Source organism: Balaenoptera borealis (assembly GCF_965194805.1).
Source record: "Balaenoptera borealis genome assembly, chromosome: 21".
NCBI lineage: Eukaryota > Metazoa > Chordata > Mammalia > Artiodactyla > Balaenopteridae > Balaenoptera > Balaenoptera borealis.
In genome coordinates, this window is record NC_138880.1 from 25,522,500 (window position 1) to 25,548,768 (window position 26,269).

General features: G+C 44.3%; 3 protein-coding genes across 4 annotated transcripts in view; all 3 read left to right on the forward strand.

The window, feature by feature from the left end:
- The window catches only part of LOC309619502 (uncharacterized protein), a gene marked incomplete at its 5' end in the record, with an annotated part of 101,607 nt that extends 91,209 nt beyond the window's left edge, over nucleotides 1–10,398 (forward strand). The window contains 2 exons of the mRNA XM_082374693.1: nucleotides 5,158–5,257; nucleotides 10,032–10,398. Of these exons, the coding sequence (XP_082230819.1) occupies nucleotides 5,158–5,257; nucleotides 10,032–10,213 (282 nt within the window). The 3' untranslated portion in view covers nucleotides 10,214–10,398. The remainder of the gene's footprint in view (nucleotides 1–5,157; nucleotides 5,258–10,031) is intronic.
- LOC309619735 (uncharacterized protein) overlaps nucleotides 1–26,269 on the forward strand; it is a 329,240-nt gene that overhangs the window by 131,551 nt on the left and 171,420 nt on the right. The gene's annotated exons all lie outside the window — the stretch shown is intronic.
- The window catches only part of ZNF596 (zinc finger protein 596), a 292,573-nt gene that overhangs the window by 87,756 nt on the left and 178,548 nt on the right, over nucleotides 1–26,269 (forward strand). The window lies entirely within an intron of this gene.

A 26,269-nucleotide genomic window follows, 5' to 3' on the forward strand; every position in this document is an offset into this window, starting at 1 on the left:
CTTTTTTTAATCTTTCCTTTGGTGCACGCCTGTGTTGGGTTAACAGTGTTTTTAATAAATAGTTTAGTGTTGGATTATATTTATTTACTGTTAATTATCAGTATATTATTAGTTGCTGATGTAAGCTTGTGCAAGGGGAAATATTTCTTGTTACTCATGTTAACAGTATTGCTTCTATAGTCTTATAGATTAGTCCAGTAATAAGACTAGGAGTTGATTTACTTAATATTGGAATTAAAACATTGTTTTGTTGTTGAGCTTGAACACTTTCTTAATTGGTGGCTGCTTTTAGGCCAACTATGGTGTTGTTTGTTTTTACTCTCTAGTCAAGGTTGTGTCCATTTCTAAAAAGCTGTACCTTTTTAGACTAACGTTTAAGTATATGTGGAAGCTTATTATGGTTTTTAGTATTATTTAACGTTGAACTGAAATTCTTTTCCTGGACAACCAGCTATCACCAGGCTCGTTAGGCTTGTCACCTCTACTTATAAATCTTCTCACTATTTTGCCACATAGATGAGTTTATTCTAGTAACTGTTCATAAGTAGCTCGTCTGGTTTTGGGTAGTTTAGCTTAAGTTCTCTTTGTTAAATTGTTACTAGTTAAGTCATTATGCAAAACGTACAAGGGGTAAGCTTTGCTTTTTATTACTTTTAATCTTTCTTTCATCATTCCCTTTCGGTACTTCCTCTATAGCACCATTAGTGTTTAAATTTCTATCTCCTATAGCTTTAGATGTCTGGTGGATGTTTTATTTGACTAGTTTGTGCTAGTATGGTGGGAAAGGTGTGGGCTAGGTTTAGTTCAAGACATACATAGGTTATGAAATCTTTTAGGTATAAACTAGGTGCTTTATTTAAGCTATGTCTTGTTTTATCCAAGCACACTTTCCAGTATGCTTACCTTGTTACGACTTGTCTCCTCTCGTATAATTGTTTAGCATGTGTTGATGGACTGGGGCTTTGTCATGGCACTTGAGGAGGGTGACGGGCGGTGTGTGCGTGCTTCATGGCCTTATTCTATTAAGCACTCTATTCTTAATTTACTACTAAATCCTCCTTTGGTTTTTAGGTTTCATAAAAACTTTCGTGTGGATAAAGGGTGTTCTTGGTGTAGAAAATTTAGCCCATTTCTTCCCATCCCATAGGTTACACCTTGACTTAATGTTTTTATGTGTCATAATTATGCTTGCTTTTGCTCCTTTTTAGGGTTGGCTGAAGATGGCGGCATGTAGACTGGAGTAGCCAGGGATGCTGAGGTTGGTCGGGGTTATTGGTTATAGAGCAGGCTCCTCTAGAGGGCTGTGAAGCACCGCCAAGGCCTTGGAGTTTTAAACTGTTGCTAATAGTACTCTGGCGAATAGTCTAGTTCTTACGATTATTTGGGTTTAGGGCTAAGCATAGTGGGGTATCTAATCTCAGTTTGGGTCTTAGACTATCGTGTAATCAGATTATATTAAAGTCACTTTCGTAATTTATTTTTGTTTTAATTATGGCTTTTTACAGCTTAATTAAGGTTTAACTTTATCTTGTATGGTTCTTTAACACGCTTTACGCCATAGTTCTATTAATTCGGGTCAATCGTATGACCGTGGTGGCTGGCACGAAATTTACCAACCCTGATTAATATGGCTTAGTCAAACTTTCGTTTATGGCTTAATTTTTATCACTGCTGACTCCCCTGGGGGTGTGGTTAAGCAAGGTGTTGTGAGCTGCTGGTGCAGCATGCTTGATACCTGCTCCTTTTAATCTTAGTGATTTAGAGGGCATTCTCACCGGGGCGTGGATGCTTGCATGTGTAATTCTATTAAAAACTAATAGAAAGGCTGGGACCAAACCTTTATGTTCATGGGGCTGGTGAGCCCATCTAGACATTTTCAGTGTCTTGCTTTATGAGATGTTTAAGCTACATTAACTTGCTGCACGTAGGTGATGTTTGTATGGATGTATTACATGGGTTATATCAGATTTAGTATTAGATTTTCAATAGGATGGTTGGCGAATCTAGGGGGAAGTCTGTCTATATCGGTGGTGAATATCTAAGTAGTTCTTTGGTATGAGAGGAGGGGGATTGAGGTTCATTCATTATGATATATAATTATTTTAAGCCTGGAGGGAATAGTAAAGTGCTATGTCCTGTGACCATTAACTGATTGTACAACGTAGGTTGCTCTAGCCAAATAACAAATACATACAAGTCCAGCTACAATTTGCTTGACTGTGTTAAGACCTTTTAAGGTCATAGCTGAGTCCAAGCAATTTCCCTCCCAAAAAATAAAAAATACCAAATGTATGAAATCGCAGTTATGTGTGAGCATGGGCTGATTAGTCATTAGTCCATCAAGATGTCTTATTTAAGGGGAAAGAGTGGGCGATTTTAGGTGAGATGGCCCTGAAATAAGAACCAGATGTCTGATAAAGTTCATCAATAAAAACCCGCACAGATCATGGGCCTGGAGCGAGAAGAGTGACACCTGCTGAGCCAGTTAATGGTTTCACGCGGCCTGGTGATCAAGCTCCTGGTCTAATGGACGGGATTACCAAATATGTTGATCTAGACCGGTTTAATTTAATGTACTATGTACGATAAATAATATATATGTGCTATGTAATATCAATGATATGTACATGCTTATTAGGCATGGGGCAAACAATTTAATGTACAATTATACATATAATGTACATGCACACATATACGAGAGAGAGACATTACTGCAGTTATGTGGCAGTACAGACATGTACGGTGTACATAGCATGTATGTAGTAAAATGAATTATTTTTAGTACTGACATCGCACTGCAGTTTTGTGAATGTCTTATACCTTTTTTCAGGGAATAGTTTATACAGAATTTCAGCTTTGGGTGCTGGTGGTGAAACTTAGTACTTCTTCCTTGAGTCTCGGGGAGATACGTTGTTCTCCTTTTGCGGTTTACAAGACCGGAATATTGTGTTATACTACAAAGACTCTTCATTTTAGGAACTTGTTTTCAATGAGACTAGTCACTGGTATTAACACCAGAATTAAGAGAAAATATAAGATGGATGCAAGTTGTCCAATAGCTATATATGGATATTCCACAGGCTGTCTTCCAATCCGTGTTAGTGTTAGTAAATCTACCACTAGTATTCAGAACAAGAATTGGCTGAAGGGTCGAAATATCATGCTTCATTGTTTAGATGTATGGAGTATTGGAATAAATGCCAGGGTTAGGATTGAGAGTAGCAGGGCCAAGACTCCTCCTAGCTTGTTAGGGATTGATCATAGAATTGCATATGTGAATAGAAAATATCATTCTGGTTTGAAATGTGGTGGCGGGCTGAGTGGGTTTGCTGGGGTGTAGTTGTCGGGATCTCCTAGCAAGTAGGGTGAGAATAGGGCTAATATTAGTGAAGCTAAGATTAGTAGTATGGTGCCCAAGATGTCCTTGATTGTATAATAAGGGTGAAATGGGATTTTGTTTGTATCAGATGGAATTCCTGTGGGGTTGTTGGATCCTGTTTAGTGAAGGAATAATAGGTGGACGACTGCTAGTGCTGTGATGATGAAAGGGAGAATGAAGTGGAAGGCAAAGAATCATGTTAGTGTTGCTTTATCTACGGAAAACCCCTCTCAGATTCATTCGACGAGGGTGGTGCCGATATATGGGATTGCTGACAGTAGATTTGTGATAACAGTTGTGCCTCAGAATGATATTTGTCCTCAGGGTAGGATGTAGCCTATGAATGCGGTGGCTATGACTATAAGTAGTAGGATAATTTCAATGTTTCATGTTTCCTGAAAGGCGTAGGATCCATAGTATAGACCGCGTCGTATGTGGGCATACAGATAAAAAATGTGGAAGCTCCATTTGCGTGTATATATTGGATGATTCAGCCATAATTGACGTCTCAGCAGATGTGTGTTACTGATGAGAAGGCAGTTGTTGTGTCTGGTGTGTAGTGTATTGCCAGGAATAGGCCTGTTAGGATTTGTAGGATTAGGCAGACGCCTAGTAAGGAGCCAAAATTTCATCATGAGATATTTGATGGGGTAGAGAGGTCAATGAATGTGTTGTTGAGGATTTTTATTAGTGGGTAGGTTTCTCGGGTGTTGGTCGTTGGTGTTCTTGTAGGTGAATGACAACGATGATTTTTCATGTCATTGGTCACAGTTGAAGTCTATGTGAGAATAATGATGACATATACTGTATTTATTTTAAGTATTATTTTTGTGATTAGTTTTGTGGGGTTGCTTCAAAACCCTCACCTGTTTGTGGCTGGTGGTGTTGGGTGTGGGATCGTGTTAAATTTTGGCGGTTCATTTCTGGGTTTAATGGTATTTTTGATCTCTTTAGGGGGGATATTGGTTGAGTTTGGTTATACAACGGCTATAGCCACTGAACAATATCCTGAGGTTTGGGTTTCTAATAAGGTTGTAATGGGGACATTTCTTTTAGGGCTAGTAATAGAGTTTTTAATGGTATTTTATATTTTGAAGGATGAGGTTGTGGAAATTGTGTTTAAGTTTAATGGGCTGGGAGATTGGGTTATTTACGATACTGGTGGCTCTGGGTTTTTTAGTGAGGAGGCTATGGGAATTGCAGCATTATACAGCTATGGTACTTGGTTGGTGATTGTTACGGGCTGGTCATTATTTATTGGTGTTGTGGTTATTATGGAGATTACTCAGGGTAATTAAATAGGAATATACTGAGGGTAATGGTAATGACGAATGATGGAAAGTAGAGTTTAATAAGGCCTTTTTGGTTTGAGACTAGTGTGGAGGATTTTAGTTGAATGAAGGCTGTATACTTTGGTAGGATAGTTTCTAGTCAGATTAACTCTAACATGGAGGTTGCTAATTTTTGGTTTACTTATAGGTTTAGATGGGGAGGTAGGTGGTGTATGATGATGGGGAAATATACTAGGAGAGTGGAGAATTTAGAGGAGTTTAAGGGGTGAGTATATTTTAAGTTTTGTGTGTTAAGGTTGATTTTGAATGCTAGTATGAAGCCCAGAGCTGTTACTACGAGGGCAGGTAATTTTAAATATAAAGGTATAGTTATTAGGGGGATGGTTGTTGGAGGAGTGCGGTTGGAGATGATAAACCCAGCAAAAATAAATCCGATTAATAGGCGTTTGATGGAGTTAACTAAGAGGGGGTTGTTTTCATTGATAGGAGCTGAAGGAGAGAAGCGGGAAAAATGGAAAACCGCATACGGCCTTTTTGGCCAGTGGCATCATTGGCGAAGTTCAGGAGCTTTTCATGTGCTTTCATGGTGAGTCCAATCTACCTCTTGAAATCCGTTTCCTGCAATGCTGCCTTGCTTACAAGTCCTTTTCGATGACTTATCTCGAGACATTTTTCGACGATAGGTATCATTTACAGTTCTCCAGGTCTGTGAATTGCAGTGCCCCTGAGCTCCATTTTTCAACTTGTTTTTTTTTGGAACTGGCCACAAAACAGCAGGATGGCTTCAAGCCATATTCTGGTTCCAGGGGCAAGCTGAGCCTTTGGTCAGTTCCTCTTCCTGATTGGAAATTAGAGTGGCATGTGCCTGTCCAAACACCTCGACCTTGTGTCTCATTGGTTCCCTCCCTTCCACTTCATCCTTCAGACAAATTCCAAACTGTGCGAAACAGGATGTTGAAAGTGCTGACTTTCCCAAGTGGGGAGATTGTTAGGAAAAAGGCTGGCGAGGTGAACCCGAACACCAGGAGATGAGGAGATGACGTGCCTTTTCCAAACTCTTCCCGATCAGACGGTGTACCATCCTCTGGGTGTCCCAAGCATGTTCTAGCTCTAGGAAGCTTCCCCTGCACCTGGAAATTTTGGACCCATGGAATGGGGACCAGGCAGTATTACTGTAAAGGGGCTGCATTTGCTGGCCCATCCTCACCAAGCCTCTCGGCCTCACGAGTGTCCAGCCTTAGGTCCCATCCAGCTGTGGGTCTAGATGTGGTCAGTCCAGGTTGCATCACAGCCCCTGAACGAATTCTGTAAGAATTTCTCTCTCTCTCACTGTCTTTTTTTTTTTTGTAATATATTTTTTTAATGGTGTATAACTGATTTTCAATGCTGTGTTACTTGCTGGTGTAAATCCACTAGATTCACTTACGGAGAGACATCAATAAATTCTTTTTCATGTTCTTAATAGTCTGGGTTTTTTTATAACTTGATTTATTTATTTTTTGCTATGTTGGGTCTTTTTGCTGCGTGCCGGCTTTCTCTAGTTGCAACGAGTGGGGGGCTACTCTTCGTTGTGGTGTACAGGCTTCTCATTGTGGTGGCTTCTCTTGTTGCAGAGCACGTGCTCTAGGCCTCTGGGCTTCAGTAGTGGTGGCACTCGGGTTCAGTAGTTGTGGCTCGCGAGCTCTAGAGCGCAGACTCAGTATTTGTGGCGCACGGGTAAGGTGCTCCACGGCATGTGGGATCTTCCCAGACCAGGGCTTGAACCCGTGTTCCCTGCATTGGCTGGCGGTTTCTTAACAAGTGTGCCAACAGGGAAGCCCTAAATGTGTGACTATGTTTCTGTTTTGTAATTTAGTTCATGTGTAGCCATTTTTAGATTCCACCTATAAGTGATAATCTTACGATAATTCTCTTTTTCTGAGTTAGGTCACTTACAATGATTGTACCTAAGTCCACGTGACTTGCTGCAACTGGCCTTATTTCATTGATTTCCTGGCTGAGTAATATGCCATTGTACATACGTACCACATCTTCTTTATCCATTTTTTCCTTCCAAGGACTTTTACGTTGTATCCAAATCGAGGCTCTTGTAAATCGAGCAGCACTAAACGTTGGCTTGCCTGTGTCCTGTCGATTTTTGATTTTCCCAAGACATACGCCCATGAGTGGAAGTGCCGTATGCTCTGTAGCTCTGCTTTTTAAATTGTTTAGGAAACACAATACCCTTCTCCACAGTGGCCGTTGGCAATTTACATTCCCACCATCAGCGTAGCAGGGCTCCCTTTTCTCCACGCCCTGTCCGGCATTTCTCGTTTTTACACTTTGTGAGGATGGCCCTTCTGACTGATGCGAAGTGAAACTCTTTGTAGTGTTGATTTGCATCGCCGCCTGTTTGGTTGGCCAAAAAAGGGCGTAAAAAGGGAGTCTGCACCAGGCGCAGCGAGCTGAGGTGTCGGCCCAGCCCTTTTGCACTAGGAAATCGAGTCTGAAGTGCCGGGTGTGAGGCCTCTGCATGCGGAACCCTAGGAGCACGTGAAATTAGAAAAAGCACAAAGGAAAAAAAAGTTAGACTTTATTTTATTGCCCAGATTCTATTTTTATCTCCCAGGAATTTTTAATGGGCTTTGCCGGTGACAAACCCCTCCTCTGCGTTTTGTCCCATTCCTCATTCTTGGGGCGCTGAGGGTGCAGACCCCTCTTCTGTAACTGCTTCGTGCTGATTTGGGTGTCCTCATACCCAAAGGGGGGAGGGGCAGAACTTCTCCCCAGCAGCCTCCAGGTGAGGTTGATAGTCCCCAGGCCTCCTCCCTCACTGCTCGTCTGCCTGAGCAGCAGCATTTGAAGTTTTATAGATTCTAATGACCTTTAAGGGTCCAGGAAAGAGATGCCCAGAGACGCTGGTGGGCCGGTTTTACCTCGGCCCCGCATTTGTTCGGCCACATTAGGCTGACGGTTTCTGCCAGCCTAGATTCTCTGACCAGTAGTCTGCGCTTTCTTCAGTTAGGCCACTGAATTAACGTACAAACAGCACCAGGTGTCAGAGCCCTGCCTGCTCAACTCCCAGACAGTCCAGGGCCGGTGGTGATCCAGGACCATGACCACTGAGTCAATGGCCTTTTGAAGTAGCCGGGAGTCCAGCCGGTCTCACTGGCCACTGTCACCGCGGTGGCTGTTGGCGTTTCTATGGTGACAGCGTTATATACAGTCCCCCCGCCAAGCTTATTAGCTCCCCTCTGGGTGCAGTAAGTCCTGCAACCAGTAGTCTGCTCTTTTGGGGCACACTCTTGTTGTTTTCTGGAAGAGATGCTCCAGGTCAAAGACATGGTCACACGAGTCATCATGGGGTCCCGTTGCCCCAGGTTGTCTCTCTGGAGGTTGGAGCTGGAGGGCCTCTTCACTCGAGGTCAGTGTGCCCACGGAGCGATCCCTGCAACTTCAGGGCAAGGTGGGTGGTTAGGATCACCAAGTGGGGTCCTTTTCCCTTAGGAGGGAGCTGGCCTTGCGGGCTGCTGATTTCCAGGTTTTTAGATACCCCCAGTATCCTGGCCGGATGGGGCGGCGGGCCCAGCCCTTGGTTACCGTAGTTTCTCCTACCCTGAGGGCATACTTGAGTTGTTCCATTTCAGGTGGTCCCAGTTTTTGCACTAATATTCCAAGGGTGATTTACCTTCTACCGGGAATGTAAAGGTCAAAGGGTTTAGCTAAATTTGGGAGGTCCAGGGCAAGGGCCTGAATTAACTGCTCTTTCCATTCTTGAAAGGCCACTTCTGGATTCTATTCAAAAGGATCATCATCTTTTCCTTTCAGTGTTTCATATAGAGGCCCAGCTATTAGACTGTAGTTAGGGATCCAGATGCAGCAAACCCGACCTCCCCAGGAACCCTTAAGCTGTCTTCTAGTTTTAGGAGGGGTAAGGCTGCAAATGGCTTCTTCCCTTTCCTGGGATGGGCTCTCCGACCTTCTATGAGAATGAAGCCCAGGCAGGTCACCCTAGTCTGTGATATTTGAGCCTTTTTCTTGGACACCTTCCATCCTATATTGGTTAGGTAGTTCAGAGGCCTCCTTAGTAGGGCTGGTGATCAGAATGTCGTCTGCATATTGAAGGAGAGTTCCCCTCTCCAGAGGTAGATCTTTTAGGTCTTTAGCTAAAGTTTCCCCAAAGATGGTGGGGGAAATTTTGAACCCTTGGGGCAGGACGGCCCAGCAGTATTGTTTCTGTTGTATGTTGAGCCCTGCCACTCAAAAGCCAAAATTTCTTGTGATTCTGGGACTAATGGAATACAGAAGAAGGCATCTTTTAAATCTAATACAGAATACCATGTCCTGGTGGATGGTAGAATGACCAGCAAGGTGTAGGAGTTAGGAACTACTGGATGTATATCCTCGGTGGCTTCACTGACTGTCCTGGCGTCCTTTACCAGGTCCCCAGCAGCCCACGGGGCTCTCGTGGTCAGGCCCCTCCCAGGATATGGAGCTCACCTGGGCAGGCACCCAGCAGCCCACGGGGCTCTCATGGGCAGGCCCCTCCCAGGATATGGAGCTCACCTGGGCAGGCACACAGCAGCCCACGGGGCTCTCATGGGCAGGCCCCTCCCAGGATACGGAGCTCCCCTGGGCAGGCACCCAGCAGCCCACGGGGCTCTCATGGGCAGGCCCCTCCCAGGATACGGAGCTCACCTGGGCAGGCACCCGGCAGGGCTGGGCACACAGGAACCGTGCCCATAGCCCTCATTGCAGAGCACCCCCAGGTCACCTGTCGGTCAGAGCTGACCCAGAGCACCTCAGAGCAGGACTTGGACTAACAAACAGCAGCTCCGGCAGGTCTGTGACCCTGGGCTTCACTCTGTGCGGCCTCCCTCCACCGGGTCTTCCAAGGGCTTCCACTGCAGCTGGGGCGCCAGGCCTCTGTCTCCACCCACCACTCCTCCTCTCCCTGACTCCTGCGTTCTTCTCATTAGCAGAGGGTCTTCTTCAAATTATCTCCCACTCATGGACCAGATAATATGATTAGAAAACAAGCCAGAGTTGCAGCCCCTTGTCTATCCTGACTCTCAGGACCCTACACCTGTTCCTTGGACCTGGCCGGTACAGCAAGGCCCATTTTCTGCAAGTATGAGCCCCTGATGGGCGAGGATTGGCTGATCTGGGCAGCCTGACCCGGCCGGCCAGCCCTCCCCAGGTGTGCCTGGGTTGAGGTCTATATAAACACCCCTCCAGGCAGCCAGATCCCCTGCAGCTGTGCCTGACGCCATATTCTCTGCCCCGTCAGCAGTCGCGGGGCTGGGCTGGTGGGAGGGAGGGAGCGGCCACGGCTTTGTGGGTGGCTCGGTGTGAGTGGGGCTCTGCTGGACTTTCTGCAGGAGTTGCCGGGCTGCCACCTACTCAAGAAGAGGATGTATCACCAATACCTGCCGTTGGAATTTCTCCCCGGGCAGAGGTGAGGAAGGAAAATAGCAGTGGGGACCAGGACAGGAGGGGTACCTCAGGTAGGGAAATGGAAAGCTTCCAGAAGAGCGCCCGGGGCCAGGACCATCCTGGCTGACCTGCAGGCACCAAGTCGGCCTGTGTGCTGTCGCTCGTGTGACTCCAAGCCCCTTCCTCTGGGCTTTAAAGTCTTTGCACACATTCAGGTGTTTTACCTGGGAAGGGTGGGAAAAGTTCAGGAGCAGCTGCCCTGGGGCTCAGCTCACGTTTACTCAGAGACGCCTCTGAGTCCGCCAGCTTTGCAGTGAGGACGCTGCTTGCGGGGTGGGGGGTGGGGTGGGGGGGCTGCTAGCTGCATGGGAGACGATTCCCCAGCTGTGACCAACCTCAGAATTGTTTCCCACTGGAGCAAGTGTCCTGATAGGGTTTTCATCTTTATAACTGGTGGGTTCTGTTTCTTTTTTTGTTTCAAGGTAGGTTTTATTCCTTGTTTTTGTATTTATAGATATAAGCATGGAAATAATTCATTCATATAAATACGTCTATGGGAAGGGAAAAACTTTTTTTCTGTTTTTTAAAAAATTTTATTTATATTTTTAATTTTTGAATTTTATTTTTTTTTTGGCTGGTGTCTCCTGAGGCCTCTCTCTCCTTGGCCTGTAGACAGCCATCTTCTCCCCGTATCCTCACATGGTCTCCCCCGTGCCTATCTGTGTCCTAATCTCTCCTTGTAGGACACCAGTCCTATTGGATTAGGATCCACCCTAGTGACCTCATTTTTACCTTGATCACTTCTTTAAAAACCCCGTCTCCAAATACAGCCACATCCTGGGGTCCTGGGGGTTAGGGATTCAACATGTGAATTTGTGGGGGACATGGCTGAGCCCACAGCCTCCTGCTTAGGAACCAATATGTGCCTCGGTCCCTCCTTCCCTCAAGTCCCACGGGGATCGTGCGATGGCTCAGGGAGAGTTTGTGCAGAGTTTGTGTCCCAGGTGGGGAAGCCTTCTCGGCTCTCTTTGATCAGGCAGTGGCAGTGCGTTGCTAGCCCCGTCCTGAGGTGAGCAGTTCTGGGGTTTTGTGCCATGTCGCCTGGCCCGCTGAGATGCTCATTGTCAGGGAACCCAGGAGCCAGCAGCCTAGTGGGGTTGCCGGGGACTCTCAGGGCCATGATGGACGCCTCTCCCACCAGACAGCCCAGCAAAAGTGGGGAAACGTTTGCGGGGGTGTACAGGTGGGAGAGAGTCAAAGTCTCGTTCATGCTTCAGAAAGACCACTCTCTGGGGCGGGATGTGATATGCACCTGGGGACAGGGAGCTTTGTCAGGGCTTAATGGAGGGATCGGGCTAGGGCCAGGGCTGTGGGTGTAGAGGGGAATTAGTGTGGGGACTGGCCACAGACTCTGGAGGAGGAGCTGACAGCCACTGGGGCACAAGGAGAGTGAGAACCTGGGAGACGCCAGTGTTACCGAACTGAACTTGGGTCCGCTTGCCCGAGTGCAGTAAAGCCAACCTACTGACACCGGTTGCGGTGAAGGAAAGTGCAGCGTTCGTTGTAAAAGTGCCAATACAAGGAGGACGGGTGGCTTGTGCTCTAAAACCCCAAACTCCCTGAAGGGTTTCAGCAAAGCATTTTAAAGGCCTGGTGAGGGAGGAGGGGTTCGCAGGGTATGTGATCAGCTGGTGCACAGTTCTCTGGTTGATGGAGAGGTAACAGGTGGTTAACATTATAAATTCTTAGGCACCAGTAGCTCTGGGGCTACGTGTTCATGATCATCAAGTAGTTAATTTCTTCCACTTGGTGGTGGTTTTAGCATCTGTAAAACAACCCAGGAAGCGTGCGTCAGATACTATTATCCAGGTACTTCAGAGAGGAGCTACAGCAGAGGATATGGGGGAGGGGGGGGTCTGTCCTGGGAAGGCCCCGTAGGGTCCTGCTCGGTTATACCTGGTGCCTGGGCTCAGCAACCAGGGAAGGTGGGGCTGCTCCTGGGTGTGGGGAGCTGCAGGATCCCGGTCCCCTGAGGGGCCTGTTAGCCCCCAAGGTGAGATGGGGATGCTGGACAGAGGCGTCTGGCCTGGGAGAGGGGTCCGGGCTGGAAATGTCACTGGAATCATCCCAGGGAGGGAGAGGAAAGGCCAGTGGGGGCAGGTAGGTCACAGCAGACTACGTGCAGGTGACCACGGTCCTGTTGGAAGCAACTCAGAGCCAGAAAGGAGTGGCCGTCAGGGGCTCAGCTTCATTCTCTTGTTCCTTTGTAAAACCACTGTGTCAGAGTTTGAGACACTGCCAAGTGACTTCTGGGCCCAGTGCTGCCATGGCTTCATCAAAGGGCCCAGGGGGAACACAGAATCACTGCAGGCCCCGCCCATGTCTGCACTGGGAATGAATCCCATCAGGGCACCGCAGCTCACAGACTTCAGGGGACCTTTGTCCTCAGGACTGGTCCTCCTGCTTCCTCTCACCAGCTGGCCAGAGGCCCAGGAACCCCCAACATGGCTCCACCCCCAGGGCCTGGATTCTGGGACAGCTTAGGGGTAAGCAAGACCCTTATGCTCTGTTATCTGCCTAGGGGTGAGGATGTCTTAAAAGCTGCAATTGACTGATTATGAAGGACTGGGTGTTTCCAGCAGGTAAGAGTTACTGGTAAGAGTTACTTGAGATTTCATTATCCTTCTATTTCTGGTGCAAAGAGGGACATACCCTTATAAATGGACACTTCTCTATTGTAAATGTCCTTCACAAAAGGGCAATCTCTACTCAGTTTTCTGAGATTTTTTAAAAAATCATACTGAAATAATCCTTATGCCAGAGAGGCATATGTTGGGGTGGCATATTCTACTCGCCTTGACATGGATGTATCCCAGTTTGCTTATGCATTCACCTATTGAAGGACATTCTGATTTCCTCAAGTTTTTAGCCATTGTGAGTATAGCTGCTGTGCATAATTGCATCTTTGTTTGCATTTGGACATAGATTTTCAAAGCAGTATTCCAGTATTTTTCCTAAATACTGGAAGCACAATTGTTGGATCCCAAGGTGAGACTTGTTTAGATTTGGAAAGAAGTGACAAACTGTCTTACATAGTGGCTGTACCTGCATCCCACCAGTAAGCAGGGAGAGTTCCTGTTGTTCCTCACCCTCTAGCAATTGGTATTGTCATTATCTTGAGTTTGGCAGTCCTGATCTTGGAGAGGCAGCAGTGAGTGGTGGCGTGAAGTGAGATCTTAATTCCCTGCCCAGGAATTGAACCTGCGTAGCCTGGATGAAAACTAGGAATGCTAGCCACCACACCCCCTGGCTCTTGCCCCCAGTGAAAAATGCATTTCTTACAGAGGCAAAACTGTAAAAACAGGTACAAAGTTTATTATTAGAGACATAGCACAACAACAAGTGGGGGAGCACACAGAGAAACAGTTTGTTTAGTTAAGACAGAAGCAAGGCAGAGATGCACACTCGGAGAGAAAGGTGTGGGCATCCCCCCAATGAGGACTGCAGTAAAGAGGTGGTTAAGTCACTTATATGGGGCAGTTCTTCTGGGTCTCTGTTTACCTCTGGCCAATTATCTGGTTCCTTTTTCCACACCTGCCCTGCCCTAGGACCCTCCCCAACATGTGTGTGCAACTTTTTTCCAAGATGGATTACAGCCCAGAGACCTATGGGACGGCCTTAGCATCACCTATTATGGGGTGGTGCCCCTTCCTTTTTGACCCCCAAGGAGGCTTTCTGCACATGTGCAATGTCTCCCTTGCCCCAAGAATGGGAAATGTATGACCTCTTGACCTTTTAACAGGGTTTAGTCCCACTCTGTCCTTGCCATAAAAATGTCCAATGTCCAATGTCCAGTTATTTACCCTGTTTCTGTTGCTGGTTTTTATATTGAGGTGCAGTTCTCGAAATATAGACAGGAGTCCGTCCAGTCATAAACATGTAATCCTGGAGCCCGTTTGTCTCTCGCTTCAGGAAATGTAAACAGGGAGCTGGTAATGAATGTCCAGCCTGGAGCCCATCTTCTTCTCACCCCAGGAAGTGTGAACAGGAGGCCAGTTGTAAATTTCTAGCCTGGAGCCCATCTGTCTCCTGCCTCAGTCCTAATAGGTGTGCTGTGATATCTCATGATTTTAATTTGTAATTCCCTAACGGTGTATGATGTTGACCATGTTTTTTTATGACTTTTACTATCTGTATATCATTTTTGGCCGGGTGTCTGTTCAGATCCTAACCCATTTTTTATGGGGTTGTTTTAGAGGTCTTTGTCTATTTTGAGTCCAAATCCTTTATCAGATAAAAGTTTCGCAAATATTTTTCTCCCAGTTTGTGGCTTGTCTTTTGATTTTCTGAATAAGGTCTTTGAGAGTAGAAATTTTTAATTTCATAAAGTCTATAATATTACTTTTTTTCTTTTGTGGATTGACCTTTTGTGTTGTGTGTTAAAACTCAAAGCCCATGATCTCCAGACCAAACCCAAGGTCATGTAGATTTTCTATGTTTATCTCTGTAATATAGTTTCACATTTTAAATGTCTGTTAATAAATTTGAGTGAGTTTGGCGTAAGTTTTTTTTTTTTAATCAGTCATCAATTTTATACACATCACTGTATACATGTCAATCCCAAACGCCCAATTCAGCACACCACCATCCCCACCCCACCACAGTTTCCCCCCTTTGGTGTCCATACGTTTGTTCTCTACATCCGTTTCTCAACTTCTGCCCTGCAAACCAGTTCATCTGTACCATTTTTCTAGGTTCCACATACATGCGTTAATATACGATATTTGTTTTTCTCTTTCTGACTTACTTCACTCTGTATGACAGTCTATAGATCCATCCACGTCTCAACAAATGACTCAATTTCGTTCCTTTTTATGGCTGAGTAATATTCCATTGTATATATGTACCACATCTTCTTTATCCATTCGTCTGTCGATGGGCATTTAGGTTGCTTCCATGACCTGGCTATTGTAAATAGTGCTGCAGTGAACATTGGGCTGCATGTGTCTTTTTGAATTATGGTTTTCTCTGGGTATATGCCCAGTAGTGGGATTGCTGGGTCATATAGTAATTCTATTTTTAGTTTTCTAAGGAACCTCCATATTGTTCTCCATAGTGGCTGTATCAATTTACATTCCCACCAACAGTGCAAGAGGGTTCCCTTTTCTCCACACCCTCTCCAGCATTTGTTGTTTGTAGATTTTCTGATGATGCCCATTCTAACTGGTGTGAGGTGATACCTCATTGTAGTTTTGATTTGCATTTCTCTAATAATTAGTGATGTTGAGCAGATTTTCATGTGGCCGTCTGTATGTCTTCTTTGGAGAAATGTCTATTTAGGTCTTCTGCCCATTTTTGGATTGGGTTGTTTGTTTCTTTAATATTGAGCTGAATGAGCTGTTTATATATTTTGGAGATTAATCCTTTGTCCGTTGATTCGTTAGCAAATATTTTCTCCCATTCTGAGGGTTGTCTTTTCGTCTTGTTTATGGTTTCCTTTGCTGTGCAAAAGCTTTGAAGTTTCATTAGGTCCCATTTGTTTATTTTTGTTTTTATTTCCATTACTCTAGGAGGTGGATCAAAAAAGATCTTGCTGTGATTTATGTCAAAGAGTGTTCTTCCTATGTTTTCCTCTAAGAGTTTTATAGTGTCCAGTCTTACATTTAGGTCTCTAATCATTTTGAGTTTATTTTTGTGTATGGTGTTAGGGAGTATTCTAATTTCATTCTTTTACATGTAGCTGTCCAGTTTTCCCAGCACCACTTATTGAAGAGACTGTCTTTTCTCCATTGTGTATCTTTGCCTCCTTTGGCGTAGATTAGTTGACCATAGGTGCGTGGGTTTATCTCTGGGCTTTCTATCTTGTTCCATTGATCTATGTTTCTGTTTTTGTGCCAGTACCATATTGTCTTGATTACTGTAGCTTTGTAGTATAGTCTGAAGTCAGGGAGTCTGATTCCTCCAGCTTCGTTTTTTTCCCTCAAGACTGCTTTGGCTATTCAGGGTCTTTTGTGTCTCCATACAAATTTTAAGATGATTTGTTCTAGTTCTGTAAAAAATGCCATTGGTAATTTGATAGGGATTGCATTGAATCTGTAGATTGCTTTGGGTAGTATAGTCATTTTCACAATATTGATTCTTCTAATCCAAGAACATGGTATATCTCTCCATCTGTTGGTATCATCTTTAATTTCTTTCATCAGTGTCTTATAGTTTTCTGCATACAGGTCTTTTGTCTCCCTAGGTAGGTTTATTCCTAGGTATTTTATTCTTTTTGTTGCAGTGGTAAATGGGAGTGTTTCCATAATTTCTCTTTCAGATTTTTCATCATTAGTGTATAGGAATGCAAGAGATTTCTGTGCATTAATTTTGTATCCTGCAACTTTACCAAATTCATTAATTAGCTCTAGTAGTTTTCTGGTGGCAGTTTTAGGATCCTCTATGTATAGTATCATGTCATCTGCAAACAGTGACACTTTTACTTCTTCTTTTACAATTTGTATTCCTTTTATTTCTTTTTCTTCTCTGATTGCTGTGTCTAGGACTTCCAGAACTATGTTGAATAATAGTGGTGAGAGTGGACATCCTTGTCTCGTTCCTGATCTTAGAGGAAATGCTTTCAGTTTTTCACTGTTGAGGATGATGTTTGCTGTGGGTTTGTCATATATGGCCTTTATTATGTTGAGGTAGGTTCCCTCTATGCCACTTTCTGGAGAGTTTTTATCATAAATGGGTGTTGAATTTTGTCAAAAGCTTTTTCCGCATCTATTGAGATGATCATATGGTTTTTATTCTTCAATTTGTTAATATGGTGTATCACATTGATTGATTTGCGTATATTGAAGAATCCTTGCATCCCTGGGATAAATCCCACTTGATCTTGGTTTATGATCCTTTTAATGTGTTGTTGGATTCTGTTTGCTAGTATTTTGTTGAGGATTTTTGCATCTATATTCATCAGTGATATTGGTCTGTAATTTTCCTTTTTTGTAGTGTCTTTGTCTGGTTTTGGTATCAGGGTGATGGTGGCCTCACAGAATGAGTTTGGGAGTGTTCCTTCCTCTGCAATTTTTTGGAAGAGTTTGAGAAGGATGGGTGTTAGCTCTTCTCTAAATGTTTGATAGAATTCACCTGTGAAGCCATCTGGTCCTGGACTTTTGTTTGTTGGAAGATTTTTAGTCACAGTTTCAAATTCATTACTTGTGATTGGTCTGTTCATATTTTCTGTTTCTTCCTGGTTCAGTCTTGGAAGGTTATACCTTTCTAAGAATTTGTCCATTTCTTCCAGGTTGTCCATTTTATTGGCATAGAGTTGCTTGTAGTAGTCTCTTAGGATGCTTTGTATTTCTGCGGTGTCTGTCGTAACTTCTCCTTTTTCATTTCTGATTTTATTGATTTGAGTCCTCTCCCTCTTTTTCTTGATGAGTCTGGCTAATGGCTTATCAATTTTGTTTATCTTCTCAAAGAACCAGCTTTTAGTTTTATTGATCTTTGCTATTGTTTTCTTTATTTCTATTTCATTTATTTCTGCTCTGATCTTTATGATTCCTTTCCTTCTGCTAACTTTGGGTTTTGTTTGTTCTTCTTCTTTAGGTGTAAGGTTAGATTGTTTACTTGAGATTTTTCTTGTTTCTTTAGGTAGGCTTGTGTAGCTATAAACTTCCCTCTTAGAACTGCATCCCATAGGTTTTGGGTCATCGTGTTTTCATTGTCATTTGTCTCTAGGTATTTTTTTATTTCCTCTTTGATTTCTTCAGTGACCTCTTGGTTATTTAGTAATGTATTGTTTAGCCTCTATGTGTTTGTGTTTTTTACGTTGTTTTCCCTGTAATTCATTTCTAATCTCATAGCGTTGTGGTCAGAAAAGATGCTTGATATGATTTCAGTTTTCTTAAATTTACTGAGGCTTGATTTGTGACCCAAGATGTGATCTATCCTGGAGAATGTTCCGTGCACACTTGAGAAGAACGAGTAATCTGCTGTTTTTGGATGGAATGTCCTATAAATATCAATTAAATCTATCTGGTCTGTTGTGTCATTTAAAGCTTGTGTTTCCTTATTTATTTTCATTTTGCATGATCTGTCCATTGGTGTAAGTGAGGTGTTAAAGTCCCCCACTATTATTGTGTTACTGTCGATTTCCTCTTTTATAGATGTTAGCAGTTGCCTTATGTATTGAGGTGCTCCTATGTTGGGTGCATATATATTTATAATTGTTACATCTTCTTCTTGGATTGATCCTTTGATCATTATGTAGTGTCCTTCCTTGTCTCTTGTAACATTCTTTATTTTAAAGTCTATTTTATCTGATATGAGTATAGCTACTCCAGCTTTCTTTTGATTTCCATTTGCATGGACTATCTTTTTCCATCCCCTCACTTTCAGTCTGTATGTGTCCCTAGGTCTGAAGTGGGTCTCTTGTAGACAGCATATATATGGGTCTTGTTTTTGTATCCATTCAGCAAGCCTGTGTCTTTTGGTTGGAGCATTTAATCCATTCACGTTTAAGGTAATTATTGATATGTGTGTCCTATGACCATTTTCTTAATTGTTTTGGGTTTGTTTTTGTAGGTCCTTTTCTTCTCTTGTGTTTCCCACTTAGAGAAGTTCCTTTAGCATTTGTTGTAGAGCTGGTTTGGTGGTGCTGAATTCTCTTAGCTTTTGCTTGTCTGTAAAGCTTTTGATGTCCCATCAAATTAAATGAGATCCTTGCTGGGTAGAGTAATCTTGGTTGTAGGTTCTTCCCTTTCATCACTTTAAGTATATCATGCCACTCCCTTCTGGCTTGTAGAGTTTCTGCTGAGAAATCAGCTGTTAACCTTATGGGAGTTCCCTTGTATGTTATTTGTCATTTTTTTCCTTGCTGCTTTCAATAATTTTTCTTTGTCTTTAATTTTTGCCACTTTGATTACTATGTGTCTTGGCATGTTTCTCCTTGGGTTTATCCTGTATGGGACTCTCTGCGCTTCCTGGACTTGGGTGGCTATTTCCTTTCCCATGTTAGGGAAGTTTTCGACTATAATCTCTTCAAATATTTTCTCTGGTCCTTTCTCTCTCTCTTCTCCTTCTGGGACCCCTATAATGCGAACGTTGTTGCGTTTAATGTTGTCCCAGAGGTCTCTTAGGCTGTCTTCATTTCTTTTCATTCTTTTTTCTTTAGTCTGTTCCGCAGCAGTGAATTCCACCATTCTGTCTTCCAGGTCACTTATCCGTTCTTCTGCCTCAATTATTCTGCTATTGATTCCTTCTAGTGTAGTTTTCATTTCAGTTATTGTATTGGTCATCTCTGTTTGTTTGTTCTTTAATTCTTCTAAGTGTTTGTTAATCATTTCTTGCATCTTCTCAATCTTTGCCTCCATTCTTTTTCCGAGGTCCTGGATCATCTTCACTATCATTATTCTGAATTCTTTTTCTGGAAGGTTGCCTATCTCCACTTCATTTAGTTGTTTTTCTGGGGTTTTTTTCTTGTTCCTTCATCTGGTATATAGCCCTCTGCCTTTTCATCTTGTCTTTCTTTTTGTAAATGTGGTTTTTGTTCCACAGGCTGCAGGATTGTAGTTTTTCTTGCTTCTGCTGTCTGCCCTCTGGTGGTTGAGGCTATCTAATAAGAGGCTTGATGGGAGGCTCTGGTGGTGGGTAGAGATGACTGTTGCTGTGGCAGTCAGAGCTCGGTAAAACTTTAATCCACTTGACTGTTGATGGGTGGGGCTGGGTTCCTTCCCTGTTGGTTGTTTTGCCTGAGGCAACCCAACACTGGAGCCTACCTGGGCTCTTTGGTGGGGCTAATGACAGACTCTGGGAGGGCTCATGCCAAGGAGTACTTCCCAGAACTTCTGCTGCCAGTGTCCTTGTCCCCACGGTGAAACAGAGCCACCCCCCGCCTCTGCAGGAGACCTTCCAACACTAGCAGGGAGGTCTGGTTCAGTCTTCCCCAGGGTCACTGCTCCTTCCCCTGGGTCCCGATGCGCACACTATTTTGTGTGCGCCCTCCAAGAATGGGGTCTCTGTTTCCCCCAGTCCTGTCAAAGTCCTGCAATCAATTCCCACTAGGCTTCAAAGTCTGATTCTCTAGGAATTCCTTCTCCTGTTGCCGGACCCCCAGGTTGGGAAGCCTGACATGGGGCTCAGAACCTTCACTCCAGTGGGTGGACTTCTGTGGTATAAGTGTTTGCCAGTTGTGAGTCACCCAACCAGCAGTTATGGGATTTGATTTTACTGTGAATGCGCCCCTCTACCGTCTCATTGTGGCTTCTCCTTTGTCTTTGGATGTGGGGTATCTTTTTTGGTGAGTTCCGGTGTCTTCCTGTCAATGATTGTCCAGCAGCTAGTTGTGATTCTGGTGTTCTCACAAGAGGGAGTGAGAGCACGTCCTTCTACTCCGCCATCTTGGTTCCTCTCCTGAAGTTGCTGAAATTCAAGGCTGTGGTTCTTAAAGTGTGGTCTCTGGACCAGCCTGGCACAAGTTTTAAAGTTTGTGTCTACAGTCATTTCATTTCATACAATTTCCAGTTAATTGTTCCTTAACTATTCTGGAGAAGTCATGAGATACTTGACTGTATTTCAGTTTGAATTTCCACAGTTTACTGGATGCAGCCGAAGTGCCCTCACGGGGCGGGGCCTCCACGGAACTGGGAGGTGGCTTGGTCTGCACGTTCCCATTGGCTGGAAGGGAACGTGAGCCCGCCTCCCTGACCGTCCGTGGGAACACGCATTCTGCCCGCGGACTTGGCTCCACGCAGTGCTGACGGGATCCCTGTGTCCTCAGGACCCGCTGGGGCTTTGGCTTCTGGAACACGCGGGGCCGAGTGCATGCTGACGGCCGGGCTTCAGGACAACCTGGGGTCGAGTCCACACTAACGGAAGCCGGGTCTCCTCAGGACCCGCTGGGGCTTCAGCTTTGGGACATCGTGGGGTCCATTTCTCTCTGACAGGAGCCTGGTCTCCTCAGGACCTGCCGGGAGGTGATGCCCCTGAGGGAAAAGGTGAGGAAAAGTGGGGAGAAGATTCCTGTGTGTGGCTGACCGCTGAGGGTGTCTGTCTTCAGAGGAGCCAGGAGGGGAAGGGCTTGATGTGGAAAACTGGGTTTTTGGCCCCTTTTGTATGTGGTGTAGACAGAGTGCAGTGTTTTTCTTTGGCGTGTGGCGTCCGGTTTTCCCAGCACCGTTTATTGAGGGGACTGTCCTTTCCCTGGTGTATGGTCTTGGCTCCTTTCTTGTGAATAACTGGCCACATACCTGTAGGTTGATTCCTGGGCTCTCTGTTCTGTTCCTCTGCTCTGTGTGCCTGTTTTTGTGCCAATTCCAAACTTTTTTGTGACTGTAGCTTCGTATCGTAGTGTGAAGTCGGGGAGGGAGATGCCTCCGGTCCGTTCTCCTTCCTCAGGGTTGCTTTGGCTCTTCTGGGTCCTTTGTGGCTCCACACAAATGTTAAGATTGCTTGTTTTGTTTTTATGAAATGTCATTGAAATTTTGGTAGTGGTTGCGTGTATGTGTACATTGCTTTGGGTAGCATGGACATTTTCACAATATTTTCACCCATGCGCACGGGATACCTTTCCATTGATTTGTGTCTGTTCAGTTTCTTTCATCAGTGTCTTAGTTTTCAGTGTGCAGGTCTTTCAAGTCCTTGGTTAAATTTATTCCTAGTTCTTTTGGGGATGAAATTATAAATGGAATTGTTTTCTTAATCCTCTTTCTGATAGTTCATTATTAGTATATAGAATCACAAATGATCCTGCAGTTTTACTGAATTCATTTTTTTAGTTCTGACAGTTTTTTTGGTGGTTTTAAGTGGAAACCTAGAATTCAGAAATCCCACTGTTTTCCACTACACCCAGGTCATCCACAGCACCCAAGACCTAGTGGCTCCTAATATTATCTTCCCACAGTGCCTCTTAATACCATGTGGACCAAGCGATTAGCATCACTTGGGTTGAATTTGGTCTGGGTAAGTCTTGGCCTTTCTAGCGATGTTTCATGTCATCGCTGATTTTCTGGCATGTTACTGACATGGTTGTATTGAAAAGTATTTTTTAGTAAATTTCAAATGTTTAAACTTTAAATAGCAGTACAAAGTTTTCTACATTCACACCAAATACTGCAGTGTGTTTTAGGCAAAACAGGGCCAGTCTCCCAGGGAACCAGCACATAACCCCAAAATGAGGTATAATTATGGTTTCCACATTATAATCCTATCCACAGGACCACTTCAGCTTTCACCAGCTGCCCCAACTTTGTGGAAATGTCTTTTTCCATTCTAATCCAGTTTTCTTTTTCTGGAACCATCACTGGGGCTTTCCCTCATTTTAAAAACCTTCATGGATTCAAAGTGTACAAGATGAGTATGATCTGGGTGGCTTTTCCTGTATGGCTTCTTTCACTTAGGATGTTTTCAGTGTTTACCCATGTTGTAACATGTATCATTTTTTTCATTGTGATTGAAAACACATAACATTTATCACTTAAGTCATCTTAAGTACACACTTCTGTAGCATTAAATACATTCACATTGTTGTAAAGACATCCTCACCATCCATCTCCAGAACTTTTTCATTTTCCCCAAGTGAAACTGTCACCATTAAACACTTATTCCCCTCAACCCCTGGCAAACTTACTCTACTTTTTGTCTTTGAATTTGACTTCTCTGGATACCTCATACTAGTGGAATCATAGAATGTTTGTCCGTTTGTGTCTGGCTTGTTTCACTTAGCATAATGACTTCAAGGTTCATCCACATTGTAGCCTGTGTGAGAGTTACTTAGTTTTAAAGGTGGAATTGTATTCCATTGTGTATATACTACATTATGTTTATCCATTCATCTGCTGAAGGACACTTGTGTTGCTTCCACCTTTTGGCTATTGTGAATAATGTTGCTATGAATATGGGGTACAGATATCTGTTCCAGTCCTTGCTTTCTAATATTTTGGGTATATAACCTGGAGTGGAATTGAGGGATCATACATTAATTCCATGTTTGTTTTTGAGGAGCCGCCATACTGTTTTCCACAGCGGCTGCACAATTTTACTTTATTCCTTTATATGACAGAATAATGCAGCTTATGGATCTACCTTATTTTGCTTATCCATTCACCTGTTGGTGGACATTTTAATTGTTTCTACCTTGGGCTGTTGTGAACATTGCTGCTATGAATATTGGTGTATAAGTTTTTATCTGAACACCTGTTATCAGTTCTTTGGGTATATATCTAGGAGTGGAGTTGTTGAGATGTATGATAATTACATTTTTATATTTTTGAGAAAATGCCAAAGTTTTGTACACATAGATTGCACCGTTTTACATTTCCATGAGTAAAGTTTAAGGGTTCCAATTTCCCTACATTGTTGCCAACATTTGTTATTTTTATTTATTTTTAATATAACCATTCTAGTGTGTGTGAAGGGGTATCACATTGTGGTTTTAATTTGCATTTCCATCATTACTACTGATGTTTGACATCTTTTCATGTGCTTGTTGACCATTTGTATGCCTTGTCTGGAGAACAGTCTGTGCAACTCCTTTGTGCATTTCAAACATTGGGTTGCTCTTTTACTGAGTGGTAAAAGTTCTTGATATATTCTGGATAAAGACTCTTATCAGATATATAATGTTCCTATATTTTCTTCCATTCTGTGGGCAGTCTTCTTACTTTATGGATAGCCTCTTTTGATATACAAAGGTTTGTAATTTTGAGGAACTCCAGATTATCTGTTTTTTTCTTTCCTTGCTTGTGTTTTAGTGCCAGATCTAAGAAACTATTGCTAAATGCAAGGTCATGAATCCCTTGGTTTATTCCAGAGTACCATCATCCCTCGGTATCCACTGGGCTAGGGTTTAGGTCTGGGGTTTGTGTCAGGTCAGGGTTTAGGGGTCAGGGGTCAGTGTTGGAGAGTCAGGGTAGAGGGTCTGGGGTTAGGGTGTTAGGGTTAGAGGTTAGGGTTCTTTAGGGTTAGGGTTAGGTTTAAGCATAACTGGTCCCCATTGCCCTTCCTTTCTCCTCTCTGAAGTCTCCAGGATGGATAGGATTTGCCCAGGGTCACACATGAGTCAGGGAGTTGAGCTGGACCACTGTTTTTCTACCCCCCAGTCCTGGGCTCTCAGAGAAGAATGAAGTGTCTGTACTGTCTCTGAGGGTTTCCCATTGAAGTCGATGTCAGTCACAGGTTGTGGAGGGTGTCAGGAGTCATGCCTGGTTCCTTCCTGCCCTCCCATCTGGGAAAGGTTGTGCTGGCCCTGCTCTGCCTGGGCAGCCCCAGTGCCAGCAGAGTGCCCAGACAGGAGGGCACTCAGTGGACAGGTGTGGATTAATGCAGGACTGGGTGTAGCAACCCGCCAGCCCCCTGCCTACTTGAGGGCTGGTGGGGCCCTCCTGGGACTGCAGGCATCCTTTGTCCCATCTGAGTCAAGTCTCAGGCAGGACAGTCCTTGACCTCTGACCATTCAGGCAGGCATCTGTGGTCCTCTAGCTCAGTTCAGCCTGGGCCCTCTCAAGACCACGTGGACAGTTAGTGAGCTGACCATGCTGCTGAGCAGTGGAACAGCTATCTGGGCACTGTAGACACTCCTTTGAGATGTTTCAGCTACCAACATCCATGTGGCTGAGAAAAGGGCTTCCTCTTCACAGCCTTCACAGCCTCGTAGCCTGCCAAGAGAGGTAATAACCCTCTAAATATTTGAGTGTGTCCCTGACACAACAACCATACAGCAGACCATGACCCTGCAATCCTTTGTCCTTTCAGCTGTTAGAAATTTTGACATTCATATTCATTAAGAATCAAAGTTATGGGAGTAGCTGGGCCTCCCAGTGGGAGGTTCACACTGAGACTGCGTTGTCTTGGAGAGCCAAATGCATCCACGTGGCCTCTGGAAAACCTGCCAATTATGGGTTCCATGGCATGGAATAATTCTTGAGCCTCCCATTACCTCATTGCACAAGAGTTTCCTTACCACCCTAGCATTTGGTTTCTTCCCTTAGTATAAGAGACAGAAGAAACTGGAAAAGGACCAGTATTATTTTTAAGGGATGGGTAATTAATATGGCCAGGGAGATGGCATAATTCAAGGGCTCCCACCTCTCAGGGGCAGGAATGAGGTCTGTGTGTCTTCTGAGGGCACGTGGGCTGTTCTGGGCCAGCCTCTGAGATGTGAGGACCTGATGCCCAAGGCAGGAGACTTGAGTTAACCAACAACAATGATCCTGCCTTTTCAGCAAGTGAAAGAACTTCTTGCAGTCTTGGGAGGACAGTGAGAGCACTGAAGGAATAGCTGCAGCCCCTGACCCTAAGTGAACCCCTTTCTTCCTTTTGTGTCAGATTCTGTGCTGTGCAGTGAGCTGTCATTGATATAGAATCTGCTGCTTTCCCCAGCCAGCACCTGTTCTCATGCCCAAGTCTAGTGCCTCAGTTTTCCTTTGGGAATTACATCTCACCTGCGTCCAGTCCAAACAGTTCCAGAAGGATGAGCCCATGTTCCACCCAGCTCGAAGATGGTTTTACAACCCACATCTAGCCAGTCCCATTTTCCATCTTCTGGTGATGGGTCAAGGATGAGAATGCAACCCAAGCCAGGCCAAAGGTATTCAAAACCATGATTTTTCTTAGAACCCAAGAAAAGGAGAAACTTTTTCTCGGAAAAAGGATGGTGAGTGGTTGTCAGCCTAGAATTGCTGTTGGCCCAAGGGCAGAGAGAGAGACTGTGCCTGTGAATGGGGTCCCCCAAAGGCACTGAGCAGGACTAAGCTTTGGAGAGAAGTAAGGTCACACTGAGAGAGTGTGAGACACTGGACCTGCCAGGTCCAAACCCATTCTTAAACTTGCCACTTGCAAGTATTAATTTATTTCTACCCTTATAATAAATACTAATTTATTTTACTTCAGTAAGTGTGTCCAGTCGCTGGGAATAGAAGAAGTCCTAGTTGACACATCTGGATCAATAATCCCTGATCCTTCCTCAGGTGTCCTCCCTGGGTAGGCGTGGCTGGGGGAGATGAAGACACTGGGTGGGGTCATATACTAGGGGAGCTGCCAAACAGCTCTGTCCCTGTTCCTTCCCTGTCCTTGGAGAGGGAAACCCTGGAACAGTGATAACCAGTATGGGGAAGAGGTTCCTCAGTGGTTAATTGGTCTTTTTGTATTTTCCTTAATTTAGGGTCCATTTTGGTAATGTGTTTTTACAAAGAAATCACCC